This window comes from Saccopteryx bilineata, chromosome 6 (assembly GCF_036850765.1).
Source record: "Saccopteryx bilineata isolate mSacBil1 chromosome 6, mSacBil1_pri_phased_curated, whole genome shotgun sequence".
In the NCBI taxonomy this organism is placed as follows: domain Eukaryota; kingdom Metazoa; phylum Chordata; class Mammalia; order Chiroptera; family Emballonuridae; genus Saccopteryx; species Saccopteryx bilineata.
The window spans coordinates 103,679,688-103,704,284 of record NC_089495.1 but is presented as its reverse complement, the minus strand read 5'-3'; the positions used below and the strand labels follow the sequence as shown (position 1 = coordinate 103,704,284).

The following is a 24,597-nucleotide window of genomic DNA, read 5'->3' as shown; positions in this document are numbered from 1 at the left end:
AGCCTGTTGGCAGGCAGCTGTGGGGTCTGATCATTCATAATACACTGGTCTTACACTGACCTAGACTAGGACAGCCAGGCAGAGCCAACGTCATGAGGAGACCAGCTCATACAGCATGGGTGGTGTGCAGCCCTCAAGTGGTGGGACATGGTTTTTGCCACTAGGGAAGGGCTTAGGGTGCAGGAGCAGTGGAGAAAGGCACAGTATAGACAAAACCTCGCCCTCTATTTTAAAGTGTATTCCTCACAACAAAGCCTCTTCAGTTGTGAGAGGTCCTGGCCACTTCTGCCACTTCCATTTCTAAAGCTCTCACAGTATTATGGGATGATAAAAAAAAATTGCCAAGAATGCAAAGATGGAATTTTAAAAACCCAACAAAGACCTATTTAAATTTGCAGGTAAACATCTTTAAGCCTGTCAGAGACCCCTGCAGCTTCCCCTGACTTCCTTGGGTGGCATCAGAAGTGTCATTGAAATGGGAGGCCAAATTCCGTTCCCGCCCTCCCCGGGGTTGCCTTTGCTTCAGAGCAAGCTTTGGTTGGCTTCATGCTTGGGAATGGGACACAACATCATTTTGTCTTTAGCTGAGCTTTCTCAAGATGGTGGTCCTCAAAAGTCAGAGTGCAGAGGAGCCTCACGCAGGCTCATCCCAAACGTTTACCCCTAGCAGCCCTGGCAGCCATTCAGACTGAGCTGGCTTGAGGGGGAGCCGCGGATCTGCAGTGGAGATGCAGCCCCCCCACTCCCAGCATGCTGCGAGGCGGACACAGGCAGACCACCTTGAAGAGGCTGTGGGGACGCCTGGCCGGGAAGGGGCTGTCCCCCCCATCAGCTCTGGGCCTACCCGCCCATCCCCCCAGATGACCACCCGGAGGGCAGCAAGCTCCTGCCTGCCCTGGGCTCTGTATCAGAGCAGGGCAGGGCTGGGCCGGCCGGAGGTTGGACAGTTTCATAAAGAGGCCTCAAACATCTGCTTCTTGCCAAACTCTGAGGCAGACCACAGGGACGGCGGCTCATCGGGACCTTACACACTGCAGGTGTCTGTTCTGGACCGAAAACAACAACAGAAAAACCCAAGCAAAAAGACAAAAAAGAGTGTGTGTGTGAGTGTGTGTGTGTGTGTGTGAGAGAGAGAGAACTGTCAAATGTGTTAAAAACGCAAGGTCATTAGAGCCACTGAGGGCTTCCTTCCAGGCGAAGACCTTGAGGTCCACCAGCACTGTGCTGGTAAATCCAGCTCTGGTTGCAGGCCACAGATTCCCTGACCCCACCCAATCACACAGTCGAGCTCCCCACCTCCCGTCCCCAGCCCTCCTGGGGTTATTCTGACCCGTCCTTTACTTCAGTTTTCGCACTGATCACCCACACACGATATAAGGTTGAACAAAGACATTTATTTGTAAAAACCAGTTTCCAGTGGAGGAGAGGTTGTATCCATAGAAAGCAAACTGGTGGTCATTTGGAGGGCCACATGCAGACGTCCCTGAAGCCAAAGGAGACCCCACAGACAGCACTGCTGCACACAATGGGAGTACCCATCCTGCTGACAGAAAAGCAAAATATCTTTTCTGCTCTGTAACAGGGAGTGCCGGGAGGTCCTGTGAGAAGGCAGTTTGGACTTACACCCATGATGAAAGGATCAGGGAACAATGGTGGGAGCCTTTTTAAATATATTATTAATATTTACTTTTTTTTAAAAAAAATTCTGTGTGGCCTGTTTGCTTCCCACGAACAACCCAGCTAAGAGCTTAAGTGGTTCTCCACTATGCGGCGGGAGGGGCGGTGTCGGATCCAGCCTTCTCACATGCCCATCCGTATGCTCTGAATGATCTGGAAGATAGCTGGAAGAGGGAAACAGAACAGCTCAGACGCTTGGCAGCACACAGCTAGAAACCCAGCCCCACGCCAGCCCTGCCCCTGCAGACTGGGTGTGAGCACACAGCTGAAGAGATATTTTCTAACAAGGAGTTAAGTTAACAAAAGGTCACTGAACTTCTCTAAAGAGGCAGCCTTGCTGTGTTGGCTGATGGATGCCTCAGAGATTTATAGATAACTCCTGCTAATTCCAGTGGAAGTAAAGACCAGGGATCCCTTAAGGGCTGAGAGGTTTAGTCCCCTTCTCTGGAACGTGGGACAGGGACAGGGCTCTCGTGCAGGCGCTGTTCTCATTTACAGGTTAGCGAGCCCGCCTTCTTCACAATGGCCGTGACCTGGAAAACAGGCAGCCCCTGAGCTGGGCGGAAGGCAGGCGCTTAGAGCAGACGCACCATGCTGAGCCCCTGGCTGCCATAGCCCTTGATGCAAGCTGTCCCCTGGCTGCCTGAAACCTTCTGAAATGTGGCTCTCTCTCCTGGCAAGCATCGCTGCCTGATTCGGGGCTCAATCCTCACCGCCTGGACATCTGGCGCGAGACACTGAAGGGGTGCTAGCTGGTAAACCCCATAAACAGTTTCTGGGACCTGTACTTATTTGGGGAAGAGCTGGACATGGTTCCCAAACTAGTTTCAGCTATCGGGTTTAAATGTGTCCCAGAAAAAGAAAGCCCCAACTGCTTTTTTTTTAACCCTCCCCAGTGGGAAATATTGGCCAATCTGGATGAAGACAGTGATAATAGCAACTACTATGCAGTGAGAGAATTTTATTTTGGAGACGAGGCTCAGTATCATCTCCTCTAATGTGTAGAAACAATAGATACTGAGTTCTGGAGGGTTTTGCCCCTTCTTGTATATTCCTACTGTCTTCCTGGAATATACCCAGGAATGCAGCTTCCCAAGTGACAACAGTAAAGCAGGTTATCCAGAACCCTCAGGAGAAAAGGCTTTTGACATTTCCTCATCTGACATCAGCGAGCACATGCTACCTGGCAGGCGTGGCTTTGGGGCCCACCGGTCCAGAATGCAGAGGGCCGGGGAGTCTTTGTTGCGCAGCTAGACTTTAAGGATAAAGTACCAATGCATTTTTTCCCTTAAAAAAAAAAAAATGAACCCTGCACAAATCATCACTACTTTCCTAAATTGGATATATGATGTAAAGCAAACATGACTGAATATTGCTAACTTTTTTTGGATGTTCAGTGTGACCAGAATGTAAAACAGTCACTGATCAGTGACTGCTGTGGGGTTGTTTAGGGAGAGTGCACAAAACGGCTCTGGCCGCTTGCTTCTGGCTTCTCGTTCCTGCTTCTTGCCGGTTTTCAGTCTCAATTACTAATATCACTGATGTTGCCAACCTAACCTGCAGTAGGAGTTCTTCTATTTTGTTGCTGTGGACTAGGCTAGAGACAAAGACTGTTAGAATTATGGGTAAAAGAAAATTAGAGCTAATAAATTAGTTCTGTGTGACCGTGGGAGGGACTCTTCTATGGATACAGTTCTTTGGACACAGTAAATGAGTTAATTCACCAAACTGTGATATTTAATTCTGGTTGCACTGGAGATTTTCTTGGCCTAGACTGGGTTCTGGGGTGGGTCTTGACAGACGAAGGGTTAGATGCATGAGAAAGTACCTCACCAAAATGCATAAGCTTGCAGAGACAGCCGAGGTGCTGTCCCCTGCTCCCAAGACTGACAAGGGATAAAAATTAAATAAACATCAGGCCTTCTGGCTCAAGAGGCACGCTGGGAGGCAGTGGTGTAGTCAACATTAGGGGGAAATATTTATATCTACCATGCCTCAGGCCTTGTTTCTGGGGTCAGGAAAGCATCACTAATCTTGACAAATAAAGTTTCTTTAGAGTGAAATGTCAGGGCTGGGTGTCGGACAGAAAATTTAACCTTTCTGAGCCTGTTTCCTCTTTTGTAAAATGAGGACCATGGTACTTGCAGGGTTATTATAGGGTTAAATGATAGGACATTTATGAAGCCTCATACCTCCAAGATGCATGGGAGTTACTGTTATTATTTTTTCCCCCAGATTTTACTTATTCATTCTGGAGAGAAGAGAGAAACAGAGAAGGAGGGAGGAGCAGGAAGCATCAACTCCCATATGTGCCTTGACCAGGCAAGCCCAGGGTTTCAAACCGGGGCAACCTCAGTGTTCTGGGTCTATGCTTTATCCACAGCGCCACCACAGGTCAGGTGCGTTATTGCTATTATTACTACTGTTACTATGACTACAAAATGACTGCTGTTTCCCCTGTATGAGAATGAAGATCAGCACTCCAGAACTACCTGCCGCACTCTAGAGGTGTGAAATTACTGAATAGTTCTGAGCCCTGATTTCTGTATTTGTAAAATCTATAGTGTATATCTCAAATGATTGATTGCAAGGAATCAATCTAATGACATAAGTAAAAATGTGCCCATAATAGATGCTCAAAATGTTCTTTCCCCTTTTCTCTTTAGACAGAAATCATTCAGCAGGATGTAGATCAACAAATAGCAAACAGTGTGCACCATTAGTCCATCATACCCCATTAGGTTAATTCAGGACTTCAAAAGTGCTAGGTAGCGATCAAACCACTCAATTCTTTTTAAGGAGCTGCTGTAAATGTCTCTAAAGAATCAGACAAAATTTGCTTGTCTTAGAGTAGTTGCAACACATATTAAAACAATGTACCTATTTCTGAATCTGTTTTAAAAACTAAAGGTTGGTCCTAACCCTAACTGAGTCCATGTATAAATCTGATGGTCCTTAACATGTTTATATATGACCCTTTAAAATTGAACCCTCTTGGAGAAATTACTTCGAGTAGACTATTTTAAGTTCATCATTTGTCTCCACATCGAAAGTAACGGAGAGATGGTTGTGTTTATTACTCCTTTTTCAGTTGTATCAATGCATTTAAGAAGCCTTCAACATCCTATACCAATTATAAGAATTGTAATTCTGTGTGCCTGCCAATAATGACCTGCAGAATAACCTCGGCCTTCCAAATGCTGACTTTCTGAGGCAGTGAACAGGAAAAGAGCCAACAGTGCTTTCAAAGTAGTAAAGGAAGTGGGAAGTCTAGACCCTGACAAGTTAATAACTTAACAGTGGGTGAACAAAGCTGAGAAAACAGCTGAGTGGGCTGCAGGAAAGGGCTGTGGGCAGGCAAGACAGCAGGGAGCAGAGATGCCAAGAAAGGGAGGGACAGCAGGCATTCCAGGTCAGGGGATCTGGCCTTGGGCGGGACAGGAGGGTTCAGAGACACTCAGGCTGGAGCAGAATCTACAGAATCCCTCGCTTCCACACTTTCCCACCTCTGCTTAGGGTCCTGGTCCTCGGTAACCTGTGACGGTCACTTCTATTATTCCACCACCCCATCAATGCAATCCTAGGCTTTAGCATATAGGAAACACACTCAAAAATCAAACAAACCAGAACAATTGTCCTGACTCTACATCTCTTTTCTGGTCATCACTGGCGAGCACTGCCTCCTTGAAACTCTTACTTCCCTTGGCTCCTATGACACTGTCTTCTCCTAGTTTCTAGTTTTCTCCTTCTCTTTGGCTCTCTGCACTAACTGTGTTTTATGGGAGCCATCCTAATTCGACCTGACCAGCAAACCAGAATGGTGAAGTTCCTCAATGAGCATTCCAGCTTTCTTCTATTCATTACATGCCTTCTCCCTTAATAATCTCATCCTGGCCCATAATTTCAGTTGCTACTTAGCTCTTCATGACTCACTCACCCTGTGTATTTGCCAGCCCTGATGTCTCCTCCAAGTTCTAGGGCCATACCTTCTACCAGCTAATTGATATCTACACTTAGGTAGCACAAAGGCATGGCAAACTCAACATGATCAATTCCCACCATCAAAGTGGGCATTAGTATCATCCATCTTGCATGTAAAACAAAATTCCAGAGCTAACCTTACCACCTCCAATGGAAAACCAAGCCCTGCAGACTGCCTAGGAACCTGCTCACAGAGAAGGGTGTGATTATGCACCCTTCTCTCCATCTCTCCAGAAACCTTCCTCATCCAACTGACCATCATCTTTCTCCAGGTGCCTGTGATGACCTCTAAAACAGGTCTACTCTTGCAACTTTTCAATTCTGGCTGCATACTATAGATAGATTTATTATTTAAATAAAAACAAATTAGATGCGTCATCCCCGTGAAGCAAAGGCTTCCCATTGCCCAATCCTTATGGACTCTGTGACCTTGGCTCCTGCCAAGCTTTCCAGACTCATCTGTTATCACTCTTCTCCTCTCTTGGGTAATCTCTCATGTTTTCAAAGGCTCTCTGCTTTTACTACAGGGCTTCGGTGCACACCATTCTTTCTGTGTGAAATACTTTCCCCACCCCACCCTACTGCCTAGTGTGCCTTCATAATATAAAATTTAGATCTTCAGAGAAGCCTCATTTGAATGTATGGAGCAAGAGTTTTCAGACTTGAGTGTGTATCCCAATTTCCTGAGGCCATGTGAAAACATGGATACTGGACCCCATGCCCAGAGTTTCTAACCCAATGGGTTTGGGGTGCAATGAGAATATGTGTTTCTAACCAGTCCCCAGGTGATGCTAAGGCCACTGGTCTGGGGACCAAACTTTGAGAACCACTTACCCATAATACACCAGGCTTTTGTATTATATGCTTTCACAGCTCTACACCCCTCTCCTTCACACACTTTCATGGTTGACATTTTACATGTTTTAGTATGATTGCTCCCCCACCAGACTGTAAGCTACAGGAGAGCAGGGACCTGGATGGTTTTGCTCATGACTCTACCTTTGGGCCCAGCTCAGCACTTGGCACATAGTAGCTCCTCAGTAAATATGTATTGAAGGAATGACAGGTGAATAGTTACAAAGGGTATGGAGGAAAATACATATTAAGAACCTTAAATGGTTACTTTAAAAATTAAGAGTCAGTATCAAATGGATTCCTTTAGGTTCAAGTGTCCCAAGGGCTCAGCCCTTGAGGGGAAGCTAACTCCTGAGACCAACAACTCCTTAAAGCCCAGGACTGTGTGGCCCAACTCACTCTTAACTGGGGGACTGGTCTACCCCAGCTAAGTGGGAGCACCAGAAGAATGTCAGGACAACAGAAGTGGATCTTCTAGGAAGTCGTCAGAAAGCTAGACAACAGAAGGCTGCCAGAAAGCTGTCCCACCAGATGATAGGTGGCTTTAGAAGGCCACTTTCATTAAAAATGAATACTTGCTAAGAGAAATCAAGAAAGTTTCTAAGAAGAGAGATTAAGACAGGCCAGGCCAGAGGGATATCCTTTAAGCCAGTGGTTTTCAACCTTTTTACACTTGGGGACCAGTGAAAATAGAAGAATTATTTCAGGCACTAAGGCAGAAATCACCCTGAACATAAGCAAATTTAACTAAAATCTATAATTATACAGCACAGGGTGGGTGGTTAACTCTTGCGACCTGCATGGAATTTCTGGTGAACTGGTCCATGGACCAGCGGTTGAAAACACTGCTTTAGGAGGATAGAACAATTTTAGAAATCACACAACTTGATAATTTTTTTTAAAAGTGAAAAAGAGCTGGAAAGAAAAGTATGAACCCCTGTGAGAGACAGGTAGAAATATTAGGAGACGAGACATTGCAAAGGTGGGTCATTAAGCTCTCTAAAAGAAATCAGCACAAAGAAAGTCAAAAGTGAGGAATCATTGTCCTGTAGTGTTTCCCTCTGGCTTCTCTAGAGATGAAGAAGAGGGAAAAGAGAGATGCCAAGGGCAGGTAAGGGCAGGAAGACACTGTTGAAAGAAGGGAGAATATTAGCAAAGAAGGGGACACCTGTCTCCACATTGACATGGCAGACAGCAGAAACGCTCTTCTGAGAAGGAGACCACATGCAAACCCAAATGCTCCATGGGGCACAGGGCAGAGGGTGGCACATGACAAGGGAGGCTACAAGTCACCTTGCAGGAGCCAATGGCTGATGAGATCTTTTCCAGATTGTCCATCTCAGCTCTCCAGGCAGGTTCCATAGAGGTTGCGTCCTCCGTCCTCCCTCTGTGGTGAAACAAAAGGCCCTCTCCAGGGCTGCTCTGCTCTTCAAACCTCACACCTGCCCGGCTCAGGGGGAGTGACTCCCTCCAGCTGCCACAATTTCAGAGAGTGGTCTCCAGGAAAGGCCAGTGTTCCTGTGGTTGACCTGCAAACACGGTGAATTCACATTCGCCCTGAAGCATGTGTTCAGAAGAAAGTAAAGTGATGGGTGCCCGGTGGCCATGACTTGGTGAAGGCTTTACCTATCTGGGAGCAGAGCCAGGATGGCTGCACATCTGAAATCTCTGGACAATGTACCTTTCCTGGCTGGGAAAGTAGGAGATGCCTTAACAGGCATTCTTTTCGAAGCACAGTCCTGTGCTATAGGCCTAACATTGGTAGAAAGCTTCTGCTTCACTGTGCTTTGGGGAGATAGTAAGAGAAGGGATGCAAGGTAGTAGAAAACAGTTGGGTTGGGAGGTTAGGTTTGGGTGCTAGTTCTCTCACTTCTTAGTGTGGGATGCTCGCTGACTTCTCTGTGTGCCTCAGTTTGTAATCTGAAAAAGTGAGCACCATCGCTTCTTTGTAGGGACTGTGGGACTAGAGAGAAAATGCATGTGTAGGGCCTGGCATTCTAATAAGTACTCAAGGAACGGCAGCCAGAGTAATTGTATGAACAGATCCTTCTCACCCTGTGGTCTAGTTTATGAAGAGTTTGTTCCAGGAAAAGAGAAGGAGCTCCAGCTGCTCCTGCAGAAGTGACACCATCAGCATGTGGCTGGCAAGCTCCGCCCTCTACCTGTGCAGGTGGCAGCCAGGGCTCATGCAGCTGCCTCGGTGTCGCAGAGCTGTGCTCCTCTACTTCACAAAGCAGTGTCACCAGCAAGGTCCAAAGGCTTTCTTTCTGCGTAAGCATTCAGAATCTTGGTCAGACCTTGCAAAGAGGTCAAGAGCTGGGGAGGCAGTGTGACTAAGGACCATCAATAATGACAATAACAACAAACATTTATAAAGTAATTACCATGACTCCACTAAACATTTGACGTGCATATACCCTCAGGATTAGGTTTCATGAGGATCCTATGAGTCAAGAACCAGTATTAACTCTTTTAAGAATGGGGAAAGTTAGGCTTAGACTGGGCATGAGTAACTTGGACAAGGCCACACAACTAGTAGGTGGCATGGCGAGGTCTCAAACCCAGGGTGGCCAGCCCTGGAGCTGGCACACATGTGACTTATTCCTTTCCCTTCTCAAAAACATCCAGTCCTAGGGAGGGTGGGTGTTAGCCCTTCCAGAAATGCGAGGCCCCCAGCATACATAAAGGGAGACAGGTGGAGGACCCGAAATAGGAGGCCAAGAGAATGGGAGACGTGCAGGCCCACCCAAGAACATTTAGGGAGTCACTTCCTTATATCTCTTCTGAAGAGGTCGTCCTGAAAAACAAACCCGTCTGTGACATTATCTCCCTCCCTCTTCCCGCTCTGTAGGTAGAGTTCCTGGTGGATACAGGAGAAGAGTACAGTCTGTGAGCTGCCGGACAAAAGGAATGTCCCTGCCCAGAGACAGTGTAACTACTCACAGCTGGTGGTGCAAATAAACCTAGCGGGCTCTCGGCTGAAACGTATTAACTCTGTAATAGCAGAGGTCAGCTCTGGCCCAGACACCATTTCCTATTTGATGGGCAAAGAGGGTCCAGCTGGACATATCTGGGGATGGGAAAATCAGAACATTCAGAAACACAGGAGGCACGGGGGTGCTCATATACACACACAGAAACACGCAACATGCATGCACAGAAACACGCAAACATTCACATGTACACACGCACACGATCTCACTTCAACCAGAACAGCTGCTCTTTCATTTCCCTCTAAGATTTGAACAAAGAGCTCTGCTGCTTTAAAAAAGAAAAAGGCTACAAAACACTAGTCTACATGTTTTGTTCTTAAATTACACTTAAGTTTTTTTGAATATAAAAGTAATATATGCTCATTGACGAAATCGAACACTTACAAATGATGAATAAAGTAAGTCCTATAGTTAATCCTATTACCCTGCGAGTTTCACTTTGATGGGCACACGAGTTCCTCAGTCTCAATAATACCCAGGCTTCAGTCACCACGGAAATTCTTATAATCACCAGTCACCAGTTAGGAAGTGAGTATCCAAGAATGGCCAGAGAGAGGGAAATAAAATTGAAATTAGGAATACATGAGGGAGAAACAGTCCAAGGGGGACAGCTGGGGTTCAGCTGGGATGTCAGAGTTGCCATCAGACTAAATGGTGACTCCATTAATCCCAGTTGAACCCTCAATGAGGGGTAAGCATGGAGAAGGTTACAACCATGTTGCAAACAGTGCTGTATAAGATTGCTACTTCCTGTCACTGCATCGCACACAGGATCGCGGAAAACACGTATACACTGACAAAATGACCAAACTGCCTAAAACAACTAACATGCTCAGGAAAAGAACTAATTTTATCGGGTCCAGGAAGCATCGTATCCAGGAAGGAAGTTGAAAGTGCCGAAGACAGCTGTCCTGTAAACACTGTGGCAGCTACACTATAAAAAGGCTAGACAGAGACAGCAAGGGTGAGCATGGGACCCTGATGTGAATACCATACTCACGACAGCCATTAGTAATCAATTGCAGCACACTTTCCCACTGAGCATTGGTGTGCTCTCCGAATCTTTCTCAATAAGGCTTCTAAAAGAGTTGAGGATAAAGGGAGAGAAAAACCCAGGGCCAGGGGCTCTGAGCACAGACAGTGGTGACTAGCTTCATTAATGGTCCAGGGAAGGGCACGAAGACTGCGAGTGTGTTGTGAAGATAGCAGCTGGCAGATCTGTGTGACAGCATCTTTGCTGTTTCAGACAGATATTCCGGAGCACACTTGTCTCTGGGTCTCAAGATAAAGACAAGAACTCTTCAGAAGCTATTACACAGTTCTCCAAAAAGGCAGCTTTCAAAACCAAGAACCGAGAGAACGGGATGAGCTGCATATCTGGAGAGAGGCCCCACTGCCTGCAGAAATGGAAGAGAATGGTTTTATAAAAGGTGGGGGGTTATTTAGATCCTTTGGGCTTCAGTGTGGATCTGGGGCCCTACGATACCAAATAAAGATAAAGGCAACCAGTTAAAAAGTTTCTAGCAACACAAAATCTTAAGATAGGACTTGAACAAGAAAATTTTCTGACCTATTTGGAAGAATCACCTGAGGAGGGGCTTACAATAGGTATTTGAGAAGCAGGGCCTAGAGTTCTGAGAGAATGTATGCACTAGTAATAACAATACAGTTGGTTACCAACGGGACAAAACAAAGCACGAGACGGCCCTGAAATGTCCTGTCTCGATAATATTGTGTCTCAAAAGAACACATGGGTCCCAAAGCGTTTTTATCTCACAAAGGAAACTTTTATAGCAAAACAGCCGTGCCTGTGGGTTGTATTAAGGAAGTGAAACTTACATTTCATTTCTCATATTCAACTTAAAATACAAACCCCTATTCATTGCTTTTAAGTTTGCATGTGGGTGCTCCCCCCCCACCCACCCCGGTCTGGGAAGGTTTGAAAGATTCTGATGCTTTATCCTGGGAAAAGAGTCCCATGAACCAGGGTGTTACCACTTAAATTGTTCTCACTCACCCTTGGAGTGAAGAGGTACTGCTTTCTGAAAGATCCAGAAAAATGTGATGGCTGAGCCTGCCAGTTAAAGGCTCAGCCTGGGAGGAAGAAAGGTGAGCGGAAGCCCAAGCACCCCAGGGCACACCTGTTCCGTTCCTGGTGCCACTGTCTTCCATGAGGGCTCTAGGGGCGGAGGTGGCGGTGCCTGATGCAGGACCCCAGCTTGCTGTGGGCCAGCCCTGACATTCCTGGGGGCATGCAGTGCCAGGACCAGCTGTGGAGGGGCTCCTACACCCCTATTTGATTGGTAAGGAAATCAATACAGAGAGAGTAAATAACTTGTTCAAGGTTATTCAGCTGATAAACAACAAATCTAGGCTTTGAACCCACATCTGGCAGATTATCCAAGATTCTCCTCCTCTCTGAGGCCTCTTATCCTATTACTGCCAGTTGGTAAGGTTTCAAAGAGGTGTCTTGCCCAAGAGACCTTTTGTAATCGTGGAACGTGGAAATTTACTTACTTCTGGAGGGGAGTGTATTTAGATAAACCTCTTTCAGCTGCCTCTTAACAGGGTAATGTATTAAGAGATTACAACTATGTACTTGGACTCGAATTTTGGGGGCCTTGGCACAGCCCCAGTGCTCTTATCTCCTTCCTGGGTGAGGTGGTGGGCATTCCGCGGGTGCATGTCTGGCCTGGGGGTCTCTGGGTGTCCTACTCCCAAACTCTCACTTTTCTCCAGGTTTCTCCTTCTTCCCTTTCCTTATCTTGCTCTTATCAGCACCACAGGCAAGGCACAAAACAGAACGAGGAAGGCCATTGGAAAGAAACTGAGAAGCAGGGGTCAAAGTTTGCTGTGACACATCACTCCCCATAATAAAGGGACCTTGTCACCTCTTGGAGGTTTACTTGTTTTTCCATGTAAAATGGAGTAAGGGTGACCAATAAGTGAGCAATCCTTACATGCCAACATTTTACTAGCCTTCATTCTTTTCCAGGATATAGCTAGGGAAACAGAGAAGATGCGCCTTCCTTATTCCTTGCCTGGCCTGGTTTTTTATGTACCTGAGGTACATGACACTACTTCTACAAAAAGCACTTTGCCCAACTAATCATCAATTAGAAATGTGGGTTAATAGAGTGAGGTAATGAAAGCAAGTGAGCCTTTCAAGAGAATCAGATCAATGACCAACATCTTCATTCATATTAGAAGACATCATATTGTTTCTGTCTGTATAAAAATATACAAAGTAGGAATAAAAAACAACATGAACTCAGAGAGAGTAAATGAAATGACCTCATAAGTATCCCTGGGACTCTGTGAAATGGAACTTTAGTCTGGCATGTTGCATTCAAGCATCTTGTTCAAAGGACCTAAGGGACACAGAGGAGTCCGTGTCTGGACAGGTGTGGAAATGATTTCTACTAGAGACTCCAGTGCACTTTGTGTGAGTGTAGCAGGCAAGAGTGAGGGTGTACACAGCAGGGATGGTCGGTCAGACATGAGGTGGAGGTGGTCTCTCCTCTTTGGGGCATAGGACAGGGACAGAGGCGAGAGGACAGTGATAAGGGGCCTCGTCATCCTTGCACCGAGAAGGCTTACTTCGTAAAGCAGAGGGACTGATAAACAGAATGGCTAGACTTGAGGAAATCACATTCTTTTAAATGTAGAGAATAGATAGGTGGGAACCCATGGCTGGTGACCCTGAAAAGAGAAACTCAAGAGCTATAGTGGATTCTGCAGAAAGAACTGAATTGTGACTAATCCCAGAGAGGTGGCAATTGGGGCACATCTAAAGGCGCTATTGTGTTTTAAATGACATGGTTGGTTCGGAAAAGGACATGTACAAAGATGGAAGGAAGGGCACAGTACCAAGGACAAGCTGAGAAGAGGGACACATTTCTGTGAGAACAGTGCCTAATTTGAGCTAAGGCTTGCAGGAAAAAAAATGCTATGGTTGGCAAAAACCAAAGAAAAGAAAAGGGTGGTGGTAGTGGGTTATTCTTAGTTATAACTACAAAAGGGATGAAGCCATTGCTTTGGGATCATGGCAGCATGCAAACAGGACAGAGAGTAAGATGACTCATTCCCCACTTTATGTCCAGCCTCTCCATAAAATCAAAATAGTCTTAACTGGGAAGAATTAAAGCAACGTCACTGGAAGAGCACCAGACACAAAGCCAGGAGGAGGTGGCATGCCAGCAAGTGTTGTGTTTTCTTGGTCACTTTAAGTCCAAATCTCCAGGCCCTACAGTATCCCATCCAGGCCCCTGGATGATCCTACAGACAGGACAGCAGCCAATGTGCTTGATCCCTGAAAAAACTCCTGGAGACTGGGAGGGTTCCAAGAGACAGTCGTCAGCATGTGTCCTAATTTACCCACGGGAGAAAGACAGAGCTCCTACTCTAAGGGACAGACAAGCCTGGAGAAATTTTAATTAAAATATAATTTAGAGTTTTTTTTAAAGCCCTATGAAAAGAATAATAATTGAGAACTAGCAAAGATTTGAGAAAAATAAGCCAGACCAAATAGCTGTGGTGGCGCCCCTTCTATCCCCTGGGGCAAGACTGGGGAGCCTGTTGCTGAAGGGGCTCCCAGACCCCACCCCCTTCCCCAGCACTGGCCATTTCTGAGCCCCGGGCACTATCTCAAGCCTCTGTGCCTTTGTCACCCAGTGTTCCTTCATGTGGAATAACCTTGCCTTTGTCTGGTGGTTTGTCCTTCCAAACTCAGCTCACACTGCCCCTCTTCTGGGAGATGTTCTCCTCTGCCCAGCGTGATGTAGGAGGCTGGGCTATGGTCTGGTTGGCTGTGTTCTCCCACAGGCACACGTAGAAACCCCAGTGTGAATGGGGTAGAAGGCGGGGCTGTTGGGAGGTGATTAGGTCCTGAGCGTGGAGGCCTCATGAATGGGATCAGTACTTTTAAAAAAGAGGCCCCAGAGAGCGAGTTCCCTGCCCCCTTCTGCTACATGGGGATATCATATGAAGATACAAGGAGAAATATGTGAAGGGAAAGAGGGTCCTCACGTGGTCCTGATGGCACCCAAATCTTACTTCCCACCTCCAGTATGTCTCTGCATTTGTAAGCCGTCCAGGCCATTTGTTACAGCAGCAGGAACAGACTACAACAGCCCCCTCTGCATGCTGTGCTCACGAAGCAGGCTGGGGCTCTCTGCTCTCTCTGCTCCCTCCCCGGGTCACAACCACGGCTACCTCATCTGCCTCCTCCAGTGCCTGGAGGTCCTGAGGAGGTTTATTTTCAGAGCACAAGAGACCCTTGAGACAGGAAGGTCGCTTGCTTGAGTTCAGCTCATGCTGAGAGATTCAGAGTCAACCTGTAGGGAGTTGTGTCCAACTGTTTCGTGGGCTTCTCCAGGTCTAGACTTTTATCAGGGACTTGGAGAAATAATATACTTTCAGAGGCTATAAAGCTGGGAAAGAAAGATAATTAGATAAAAGGCTCAAGGTTCAAGATCTAATGATTTACAAACTGGCCATAAAACCTGAAAATGTATGCAACTTTTTAATATAGGTTGATTTTTAATTTTTCTGTGGCCTGCTAAGGCACAGCTTTTATCTGATGTTTTGGGTGAAGATCAGAGATAGACCATCTGAGGAAATGCATCACAGATGCGTGTGCAGGCACTGGTGGGAACCCTGCAGTAACGCACCAGGAGGGACCCTGCAGTTATGTACCACGCTCTGAACTGTGCATTGCTCACAGGGACAGCACACTGGATGCATTATGCAATGTCACTGACCATATTAGACATTATAATACAATAGCAGTAAGCCATTTATTATGCATGTTCTTCAGTGTTTCCAGACTTCGTGACTACTCTGTAGAAAGACAACTGAAACCAACAAAATTTTAATAGAAATATTCATGAAGCTTTATGTTAGGCCTCAAGTAAATTGGATATCTACAGTATGTGGAATATGTGGCTTTATCCATTCCCCCTGCCAACCCCCTGCCATCCATCCATCCACCCATCCATCCATCCATCCATCCATCCATCCATCCATCCATCCATCTATTCATCCATCTATCCATCCATCCACCCATCCATCCATCCATCCATCCATCCATCCATCCATCCATCCATCCATCCATCCATCTATTCATCCATCTATCCATCCATTTAGCCATTCAACCATACTGAGTACTAACAACATACTAAATACTGTACTAGTATCTAAAAATTTAGTGGAAAATAAACACTTCCTTCCCTGAGCTTATATCCAAGTAGAGGGAAATGGATAAGTAGCAAACAAAATAATTTCAAATGTTGCTGAGGGCCATGAATTAAACAAAACAACGTGTGATGTGATGGGGAGAGGGGACAACTTCAAGTGGGATTATGTAGTTGCATCTCTGAAGCTTGCCAGAACTTTATGTAAAGAAGACCTTGGTGGCGCCTGACTGGGCGTTAGCTTGATGTGAGTCTAGGATGGCCTGTGACTGTTCCAAATAAACTGCAAGCTGGTCATGTTAATAGAAGCAGAGCATTGAGATCAAAGGCAGTGACAATCTCACTGCCTTTGTAGCATTCACACTATTTCTAGACCAACTTCTGTCATTGTATTTGCTATTTTTTCAGAGAGTCATGGCATGTATCTAGAAACCATGTCTTATAGCTGGGTGGAGAGAACTGGGGAAGTTTAGCTAGCAGAAGGAACCACTAGGCAGTCATCTTTAAAAAGTATCCAAAAATTCAAGAGGTTCAGAAGAAAATGAGTCCATGCTATCTGACTTCAGGAGTCTACATGTGAATTACTAAAAAGGCAGCACAGGCCCTGGACAGTTGGCTCAGTGGTAGAGTGTCGGCCTGGTGTGTGGGAGTCCCGGCTTCGATTCCTGGCCAGGGCACACAGGAGAGGCGCCCACCTGCTTCTCCACCCCTTCCCCTCTCCTTCCTCTCTGTCTCTTCCCCTCCCGCAGCCAGGGCTCCATTGGAGCAGAGTTTGCCTGGGCGCTGAGGATGGCTCCATGGCCTCTGCCTCAGGCCCTAGAATGGCTCTGATTGCGGCAGAGCGACGCCCCAGATGGGGAGAGCATCGCTCCCTGGTGGGCATGCCAGGTGGATCCCGATCAGGCGCATGCGGGAGTCTGTCTGACTGCCTCCCCGTTTCCAACTTCAGAAAGATACAAAAAAAAAAAAAAAAAGAGAGAGAGAGAGAGAGCACAGTGTAGTTTAAAAGATGGGAGACATTTCTAATAGAATTAGACCTATAGAGAAATAGGATAGGCTTTTGAAGAAGTAAGCACTCCACACTCAGAAGTATTTCACCAAAGGATGGGTAAATTCTGTAAAGATGAGGGGTCCGAGGCCCTGGCCAGGTGACTCAGTGGATAAGCATTGACCTGGCATGCCTGAGGTTGTGGGTTTGACCTCTCCCCTTTCCCCATCAGTGCACACATGAGAAGCCATCAATGATTACACAACTAAATGGAAGAAATGAGTTGATGCTTCTCTCTCTCTCTCCCTTTCTCTCTCATCCCTCTTCCTTCTTCTCTTAAATTGGTGGAAAATTTTTTAAAAAGAGAGGGATCCCCATATTGGGTAACAGCTTGGGGCTGGAGTACAGTTTTATTTCTTTGAATGAAAGATCTCATTTTGGAATGCCAAATCATCTTGACAATATTTGAGCCTCAAGCAACAATCATGCCAAGTCCTCTGGATCCTTTCTTCTTCCTAAGAGCTTTCATTTCCTTGGAAGAGTGGTTTCTTGAAAATCAGAGACACTGATCTACCTTCAGTCACAGGTGTCTCTACAGCAGAACAATGTCTTCGAGGAAGGCCTAGGTCTTAGCAGAAAGGTGTGGACTCCTGGCCTTCCCTGCCCTCAGAACAGTGAGGTGATGGAGACAGGGCCCTCTGATAGCCTGCCTCATTGTTAGGAGTTACCTCCACTCACCAGCACTTCAGAGACCCAAGCCCTTGAGACCAGGAATTATGTTAAAATTCCCAATAACAGAATTCTGCTAGAAATGACTACATTTTTGCTCAGGTCTCTTCTCTGTATGTGTGTGTTTGCATGTCAGTGTAAGTAAAGCTCTCTGAACTTGTCACCTTCCAGTATGAGGTGACTGTACCTTGAGCTCAGGTCAAAGGCTCAGTTCTGTGTAAAAGCACTTAGGTGTAAGGCCTCTCCCTCTCTCTGGAATGTGGATTTATCTCATTCAGATAGGTGTTCCACTTTCTGTTTTAAATGCTTTTAGTCTGTGTCTTCACAGAAAGGTTTAACTGAACTCTAAAATACATACAGCCATTTTAATTGCTTAGCGTAATCACTTTATGATTATAATTTGATAGACTATCAATTCCATCTCTACTTATATTTAATCTGCTGGAATAGAAACTAAATCAAAACCCATTAAGATAAAGGTCTCAGACAGAGATTAACTTGAATCTCAGACTAATATTTTTTTTTTGTCTATTTACCTTGTGAATAAAATATGTGTTTTTGAAGGACAGAAGAGAATGTGGGATATAATAAGGTCAGTGAAAAACCCATACCTGAGCCACAGACAACAAAAACAAACAGTGCCAATAGCCACGGTCCCACAGGATATTTCTCTTCTTGGGGCCTCTGAAAGAGAATGGGAGGAAGTAAGATTAGGTTCATTAATTCAGGAAACATTCATTGAGTACTAGTAGCCACTGTACTGAGGCTACCACTGTAAACATGAATAAGACAGACGCGGTTTCAATGCCCAGTGGGCAGATATAGATGAATAAAGTCAATCGTAAAGGATCAAGATAGGTTTTTAAAAATTCACAAATACCCTTACTTACATTCCTGTAACTCAGTGAAGTTGGTGGTCTTAAATATTATGGGGACAGTATATAAATACATAAAACCAATACAGGTACAGTGATTTGGGAGCCAAAAATGATATTACCAATAATTGTTTCCATTTGTTGTAAGCACACTCTATACTAGACACCTGCTAAGAAGTCTACACCCACTATTTCCAGCACTCACAACTCCATGCCATTCCATTTTGTAGTGAAGAACTGAGGCTCAAATTTGTTAACTTGAGCAAGAGCTGGGATTCAGCTTTAGGTCTACCTCATTAAAGAGCCTGGGTGTTTCCCACTGATAGATTTATTTTTATCTCCTTTGTCTGTGAATTCCAAGTGAGGTCAAAGAACACAGCCATATTCTCAAAATCTTCTGTGTTCCAAAAAATTGGGGAGGTGGTGCAGTGGCAGTGATAAGAATCGCAGTTACCACAGCAACTGTGAATGGATGGGAGGGAGGCAGCATTTTGAAATGAACTTCCTCCATCTCTGTGAAGCTACACTTTGGAGAAATTTCTGCATTCCCCGGAAAGGAGAGGGGCACCGTTGTACCCATGCCAATCTAGCCCTGTGTACCTCCTGCTCTTCTCAAACCAAAAGCACAGGTGTAATAGGAACGCCCCTCTGCAAACCCCCTAGGACCTAGGGCTTAGTCCTTAAACATCAAATCAAATGACAGAAAAGCAGTATTTTCTGAGAGGCATATGAAAAACTGCTAAATTTTCCCAAATAAAAAGGGAAAAGACAGTGAAAAAAAAACTATTTGCTCATTAGCATGAGCCAAAAATAGGAGATAGCCAATATAAGTTAAAGAATTCATTTTATTATTGATAAGGCAATAATTCTTTGGTTCACAGCTTGGTTATTAACATTTTCTCTTCTACTTCATTTGGGTTCACTTGTCATTTATATTGCTATGTGCTTTTTCCTGATATTTATCACAGTTTGTATCTCTGTTTATTCTTGTGATGATGTGTTTAATGTCTGGCTCTCCACTAGACTGCAGGCCCTAGAGCAGCCCCTTTCTCTTTCATGTATCAATGTGTAGCATGCCAAATACAGAACCTAAACATAGTATTCAATAACTGTTAGTTGGAGAATGAATAAGCATACAGGCTTATTAAACATGATTTTTTAGGTCAGATAGAATAAAGACAGGGTCCAAGAAGGATATCTTTTTTTTATTATACTTCCTAATTGGTGATAGGGTTATCCCTGCATTCTTCTTACTATAGAAGTATTGATTAGTCAGCGGCAGGCAGGCTCTAAGGACTGAAACCATTCACTTCTCTGTTCTTGAGAAGCTTGTATCTACCACCACTCTTGCATGGGCCCAATCACACTGCGGAAAGAGGTGGTTGCTCTTGACTTGACAAGGACAAAATCAGTCTTAAATAATTGCATAAGATAACCTCAACTGGTATTTTTTTTTATCGCATCATTCTTGGCACTTAAGACCAGGTCAAGGTCAGATCAAGCAAACAGAGATATTAAAGTTACCTGAATCGAGTGTGACATTTACCCCTCCCTACTCTCTGTCAACAACTTCCTAACAATTTTCTTTAGTTGACCAAAAACCAATTTGGTCGCTGTCCTCTTACTAATGTTATATACAAATTCACTTTGCTCCACTTGCAGCAAAGCCAACAAGTAAACTCAGAAGCCGGTAAATGAATTCTTGGTCTGTTCAGACACCAAATGGTGTCCTTTATTTTTCCTTTGCATGAAAAACACAAATTATTAACATGCAGAGCTTGGAGCCAAAACCTTTTTGATGACATTTTCCAGTGAATCAACATTAATCAGGGACTTTTAGAGCTCAAGAACACCTGGGTGATCATAATACCAATATATCTTTTGAGAGCTTTAAGTTACTATTTTTCTTTTTCTTTTTCTTTTTTTTGGAAGTGGTGCCCAGCACAGTCCTACCGAGACAATTCACCTAAACTGACTTTATTGCTGGGAAAGGTAAGAGAAGCAGTAGAGTCGCACTGATGACATGGTTCATTTCAAACAGGAGTTTGCCACTTCCTGAGGCTCCAACATGTCAGGAAATGGCTGTCCCTGGGGTAAGATAACAGCAGGATAACTCAGAACTCTGAAATTTAAATTCTCTCTTCATTCTGAAGAAGTTTCTACTGTCTAATCATGAAATGATTATTCCATTTCTCTGTTTCGTGGCTTTATCTGCTATCCAGGAGAATAATATTGATTCACTCTGTAGCTATTAGCGAATAACAAAACACTGAGGCATCTGCATACAATTAAAGGGCTTTATTTCTGAATGATTAGTCTGATTTTCTGTTAGAATCTGTCCATCTTTCCCCATTTATTGAATTTCATCTGAACAAGTTATCCCTTGCAAGTTAATTCTTTCCAAGTATAACCATATCTGGCCTGTAATTAGGAAAATGAAATTTAGGATTTAAAGTGTTGCTTTTTTAAAAGAGAATTTCATTTTTCTTTTTTTGATGCTGACCCATTTATAATAAAGTTAACCAAAAAGCCCTTCTAACCAAAGAAAAATAAACATACATTGTGGCTTGGTTTGGAAACCTTTCATTACAAATTTAGTAGGGCCATGTAAAACCCTCACAGGCCCCAAACGTTTGTGAAGGGCCTACCCCACAGTATATCAGAACCTATTAAAATGCACTCCTATCACAGATTAAACATGATTTGAATGCAGCTCTGAAAGTTGAGTTGAACTGCAAGTGACTACATTTTCTAGATGTTTCAAGAGCTTTTTTCTCTATTTTTTTTTTCTTAATTTGGAGCCAATAATTTTTGTGTCAGGTCCCAAACATTATTTAGTGGTCTTGAAAAGCTACAAGAGGCAGATGCTGAGTTTACCAAGCCTAAAGGATAAAACAGCTTTGCAAACTTGTTCCTGTTTTGTTGTTACTTTTACAGTCAGATCAAGTGTCAACTGAGTTCGGTGAACACCTGAACCCAGGTTCCTTAGTTCATTAAAAAAAAACTGGGCAACTAGACATTTTCAGTCCATCAGCTAATCTGTATGACATCCCAAGAAGAATCAATAGGCATATAAAATTCTGAATGCTTTAACAATTAAAATTTGTCAATGTTAATTGTTTTGAGTAACAATAAATAAGAAAAACATAGATCTATGTGAAAAATGATTTCAGTTTAATGGCGCATTGGCATTTTGCTGCAGGCCAATCACAACTAAATGATCTAACTCCCAAGTGGGAGAATTCCAAGTGTGAGTTAGGCCTGGAGCTTAAAGCTCTGAGTTTGGCTGAGTTTGATTCTAAGGTTTCGCTGCTATAGTACTGCTTGCTTTTTCAAGAATTCTGGTCTAATAATTGTAGATCCAGCGTTTTTCTCAGTTAATCAAAGCAGCTCCATCTCTTTGGCTAAAAGGAATCGTCTCATCAGGTCTGCAAGCTTTTCCAGCCAACCCCCAAGCTTCAGTTGGACTTCCACTTAAGTGCCTGGAATAATAGATCCCAGGTGCCTATGTGAAGAGACTTGGGGACTCACACTGCCCAACAACTAACTCATCGGAGGCATGCCTTTGATTGTCCGAAATCACAGGCCTGGCATTCATTGTTGAAGATTATTTGCATTGCTAAAAGAAACCCTGTGCATACAGCACAGTTTTCCGTAAAAGGCGCGTTATAAAGCTTTCATCTATAGTTTTGAGGGCACAGAATGCCTGATGATAGACTAGTCTCTAGTCTCTAAAAGTCTGGATCTTGCCATCAGAATGAGCCTGAATTCATGGGGTGAACAAGAGGAAAGTTGCATTTAAACTTCAGGCCAGGTGAGAGGCCTCACTGGAGAAAAGGCAAAATCGGAGGATAGAGGGAAATAAGGGTCTGAATCTCTGTTTTTTCAATTTATACAGGGAGACCATGACAAAGGGGCTGGAAAGAAAACCTTATCATGGTGTGTGTCTATTGGGTTTGGAAGGCAGAGGTGAAGCCTGGAAGGAGGAGATGATAAATGGCATTCATTCACTCATTCATTCATCCATTCATTTATTCATTCATCACTTACTTAGGTACTAGCATCTGGCAGGTTGGGGACCCTATGTCAAGAGGTTGCCTTAACAGTTCTTGTTGCTAGGTGCTTTCGGGTCTTTCCCAGATACCAAGGCCGGGTTCTGTCCTGGGGAAGATCTTCTTCACCTCCGTGGCAGCCCCAGCAGCCACTCCCACCCCGGGGTCACGACCAACCAGGGCTGAGCCTAGCTCTCGAGCCCACTCTGCGGGCCCGAGGGAGGGGCGGGCGGAGGCGCTGGGAGGCCGGGCCCTGCGCCCGTGGCCCTGCGCCCGCCCCGCCCCGCCCCGCCCCGGGCCTCGGCCGCTCGGTCCGCGCCGCGCCGCGCCGCACCGCACCGCCGCCGCCTTACCAGGGTTTTGGCCACGTTGCCCCTCTGGGTGATGTTCTTGCTGTGCTTCTCGTTAGCCATCCGGATCCGCTGTTTGGCCACCATGGCTTGGAAGTGCTGTCGAGTCTCACCTGCAAGGATCCCCGCGTGAGCCCCAGACAGGGCCGAGCGCGTCCTGTGGGCCCCGGGCGCTGCAGGTGGCAAAGCGCGGCCCCCGAGCTCCGCGCAGCCCGCTCCCCAGCCCCCACCGAGCCGGCTCCAGAGAGAGGCCAGAGCCCGGACGGAAGTAATCTTTCATCTCAGGAAACCCTCTCCTACTTCCTCGCCATCCTTCCGGTCCCCCCAACTACCTAACCAGCGCGGCCAAAGGCTTCGGTGTCGCACGTCCTCTACGCACCCGGTGGCCGAAGCGCAGCGCGTGGAGCCACTGGGGCCCGGGTTTCTGCAGTGTCGCGGTCCCGCAGCCGAACGCGGTGGGGCTGAGGGTTCCGGCGGCGGCGGGCTTTGTGCGCTCATAAGGGATGGGGTCTCTGCCGCTCCTGGGCTCCTCGGCCAGTGACCCCCGGGGGTCGGGGAAGCGATTGCGGAGGTCACAAAGAAAGCCACAGGGCGCGGTCTTACCTGCCCCGCTGCCCCGCCCCCCTACCCCCCACCAAAGACAACGGTAGGGTGTGTGTGGGGAGGAGGGGGTGCTCGAAAGACCAGTAGAATTAGGACAGGGCTGAGCCCATGTTGTAGAACAGTCCAAAGGAACGCCCCTTTAGGGATCTGGGGCAAGATAGGGAAGCCCACTGCAGAATCTTTCTCAAGTGCTACAGAAAGGGCCAGACCTCCCTAGGGATGGGGATAAGGGGGAGTGAGGGTGGAGTTGGGACAGGTCTTCTTGCCTTGGTTAGTTATGAGAGTTACATGGAAGACAATACATCTGAGGGAAACGTGAAGGAAGGATGAGGAGGTCTTGGGCCTGCAGCCCTGGTCAGATTTGGTGGTCACTGCTCCACTGTGGATAGGTTTGACCAACTTGGGCTCCCCACCTGCCCCAAGCGTCCAGGACCTCCTTCAGCTACCCTTGTCCCAAGGGGACTGAACTGGGAAATTCCCTTCAGTAGAGCAATATACACTTACACACTTACGGGTCTGTGTGACTCACAGCCTTACAGATTGCCTAGTGGGAGCCGGGCAGAGGGAAAGGGGAGGGTTCAGTCCTTTACTTTTACACGTGCTGAACGGATTGGAGTTAGCTCTTAGAAGCGTAGAAGAGTTGAGAAGAGGTGAAACTTCAACCTAGAAGATTTGGGGCAGTGGGAAATGCTGGGGAAGAAGAGCTGTGGTTTTGGCCCAGATTTGGCTGATGCATCCTAGTCCTTTCCTTGCAGGCGTCTGTGGCTGGGTTTCTGCAGGGTTTTGTGTGAGTAAAATTCCTCTGTGTCAGTGGGAAGTTAAGGAGAGCTCCTTTTCTCTTTGCGGAGGTCCTTTTCTCTTTGGGGGCCCTTGACTAAACTCATCCCCGTTCCTCTCTCCATTTCTTGTTATTCCAGCTTTAATACAGACACTTCTGGGGCTGCTTTTGGTAACTTAGAAGAAGACAAAATCTCCCTGGGGTCATTAGTAATGCCTGGTCATTCTTTTTTCTACTCTAGACTTCAGTTAAACTTCCAAACTAGTTTCTAATAGCATCTTAACCATTGCCATCCACATTACCACCAATATTACAGGATTATAAACCAATTACGCCCACCTCTAGTCCCATATTTTTAATAACAATGGACTGTTTTGGGAGATGGAGGGATGGAGAGGGCACCCTGCCGCAGTGACACTTGCTGAGCCCCGCTGTGGTATGAGGTCCAGCAAATGTCTGGACAGGAGGCACAAGGTAGATCCTCACCTGCGTGGAGTACAGGCCTGGCTCTGAGATGTTTCC

At 45.8% G+C, this 24,597-nt stretch overlaps 1 protein-coding gene across 3 annotated transcripts; it reads right to left on the bottom strand.

Moving 5' to 3' along the window:
* Positions 1–1,386: 1,386 nt before the first annotated feature.
* SERP2 (stress associated endoplasmic reticulum protein family member 2) lies at positions 1,387–23,167 on the bottom strand. 3 transcript variants are annotated; one of them, XM_066235325.1, is made up of 5 exons: positions 23,074–23,167; positions 22,698–22,807; positions 18,029–18,101; positions 7,807–7,900; positions 1,387–1,841 (listed from the first exon to the last, which is right to left on the bottom strand). In XM_066235325.1, the coding sequence occupies exons 2-5, from the start codon at positions 22,779–22,781 to the stop codon at positions 1,694–1,696; spliced, it is 399 nt and encodes a 132-aa protein (XP_066091422.1). In that variant the 5' UTR covers positions 22,782–22,807; positions 23,074–23,167; the 3' UTR covers positions 1,387–1,693. The 3 variants fall into 3 exon arrangements, 2 of the variants coding, with proteins under 2 accessions (XP_066091422.1, XP_066091423.1); XR_010726053.1 differs by lacking the exon at positions 23,074–23,167 and having other exon boundaries at positions 1,803–1,841; positions 7,807–8,042; positions 22,698–23,019; XM_066235326.1 differs by lacking the exons at positions 7,807–7,900; positions 23,074–23,167 and having other exon boundaries at positions 1,699–1,841; positions 22,698–23,019.
* Positions 23,168–24,597: the final 1,430 nt, after the last annotated feature.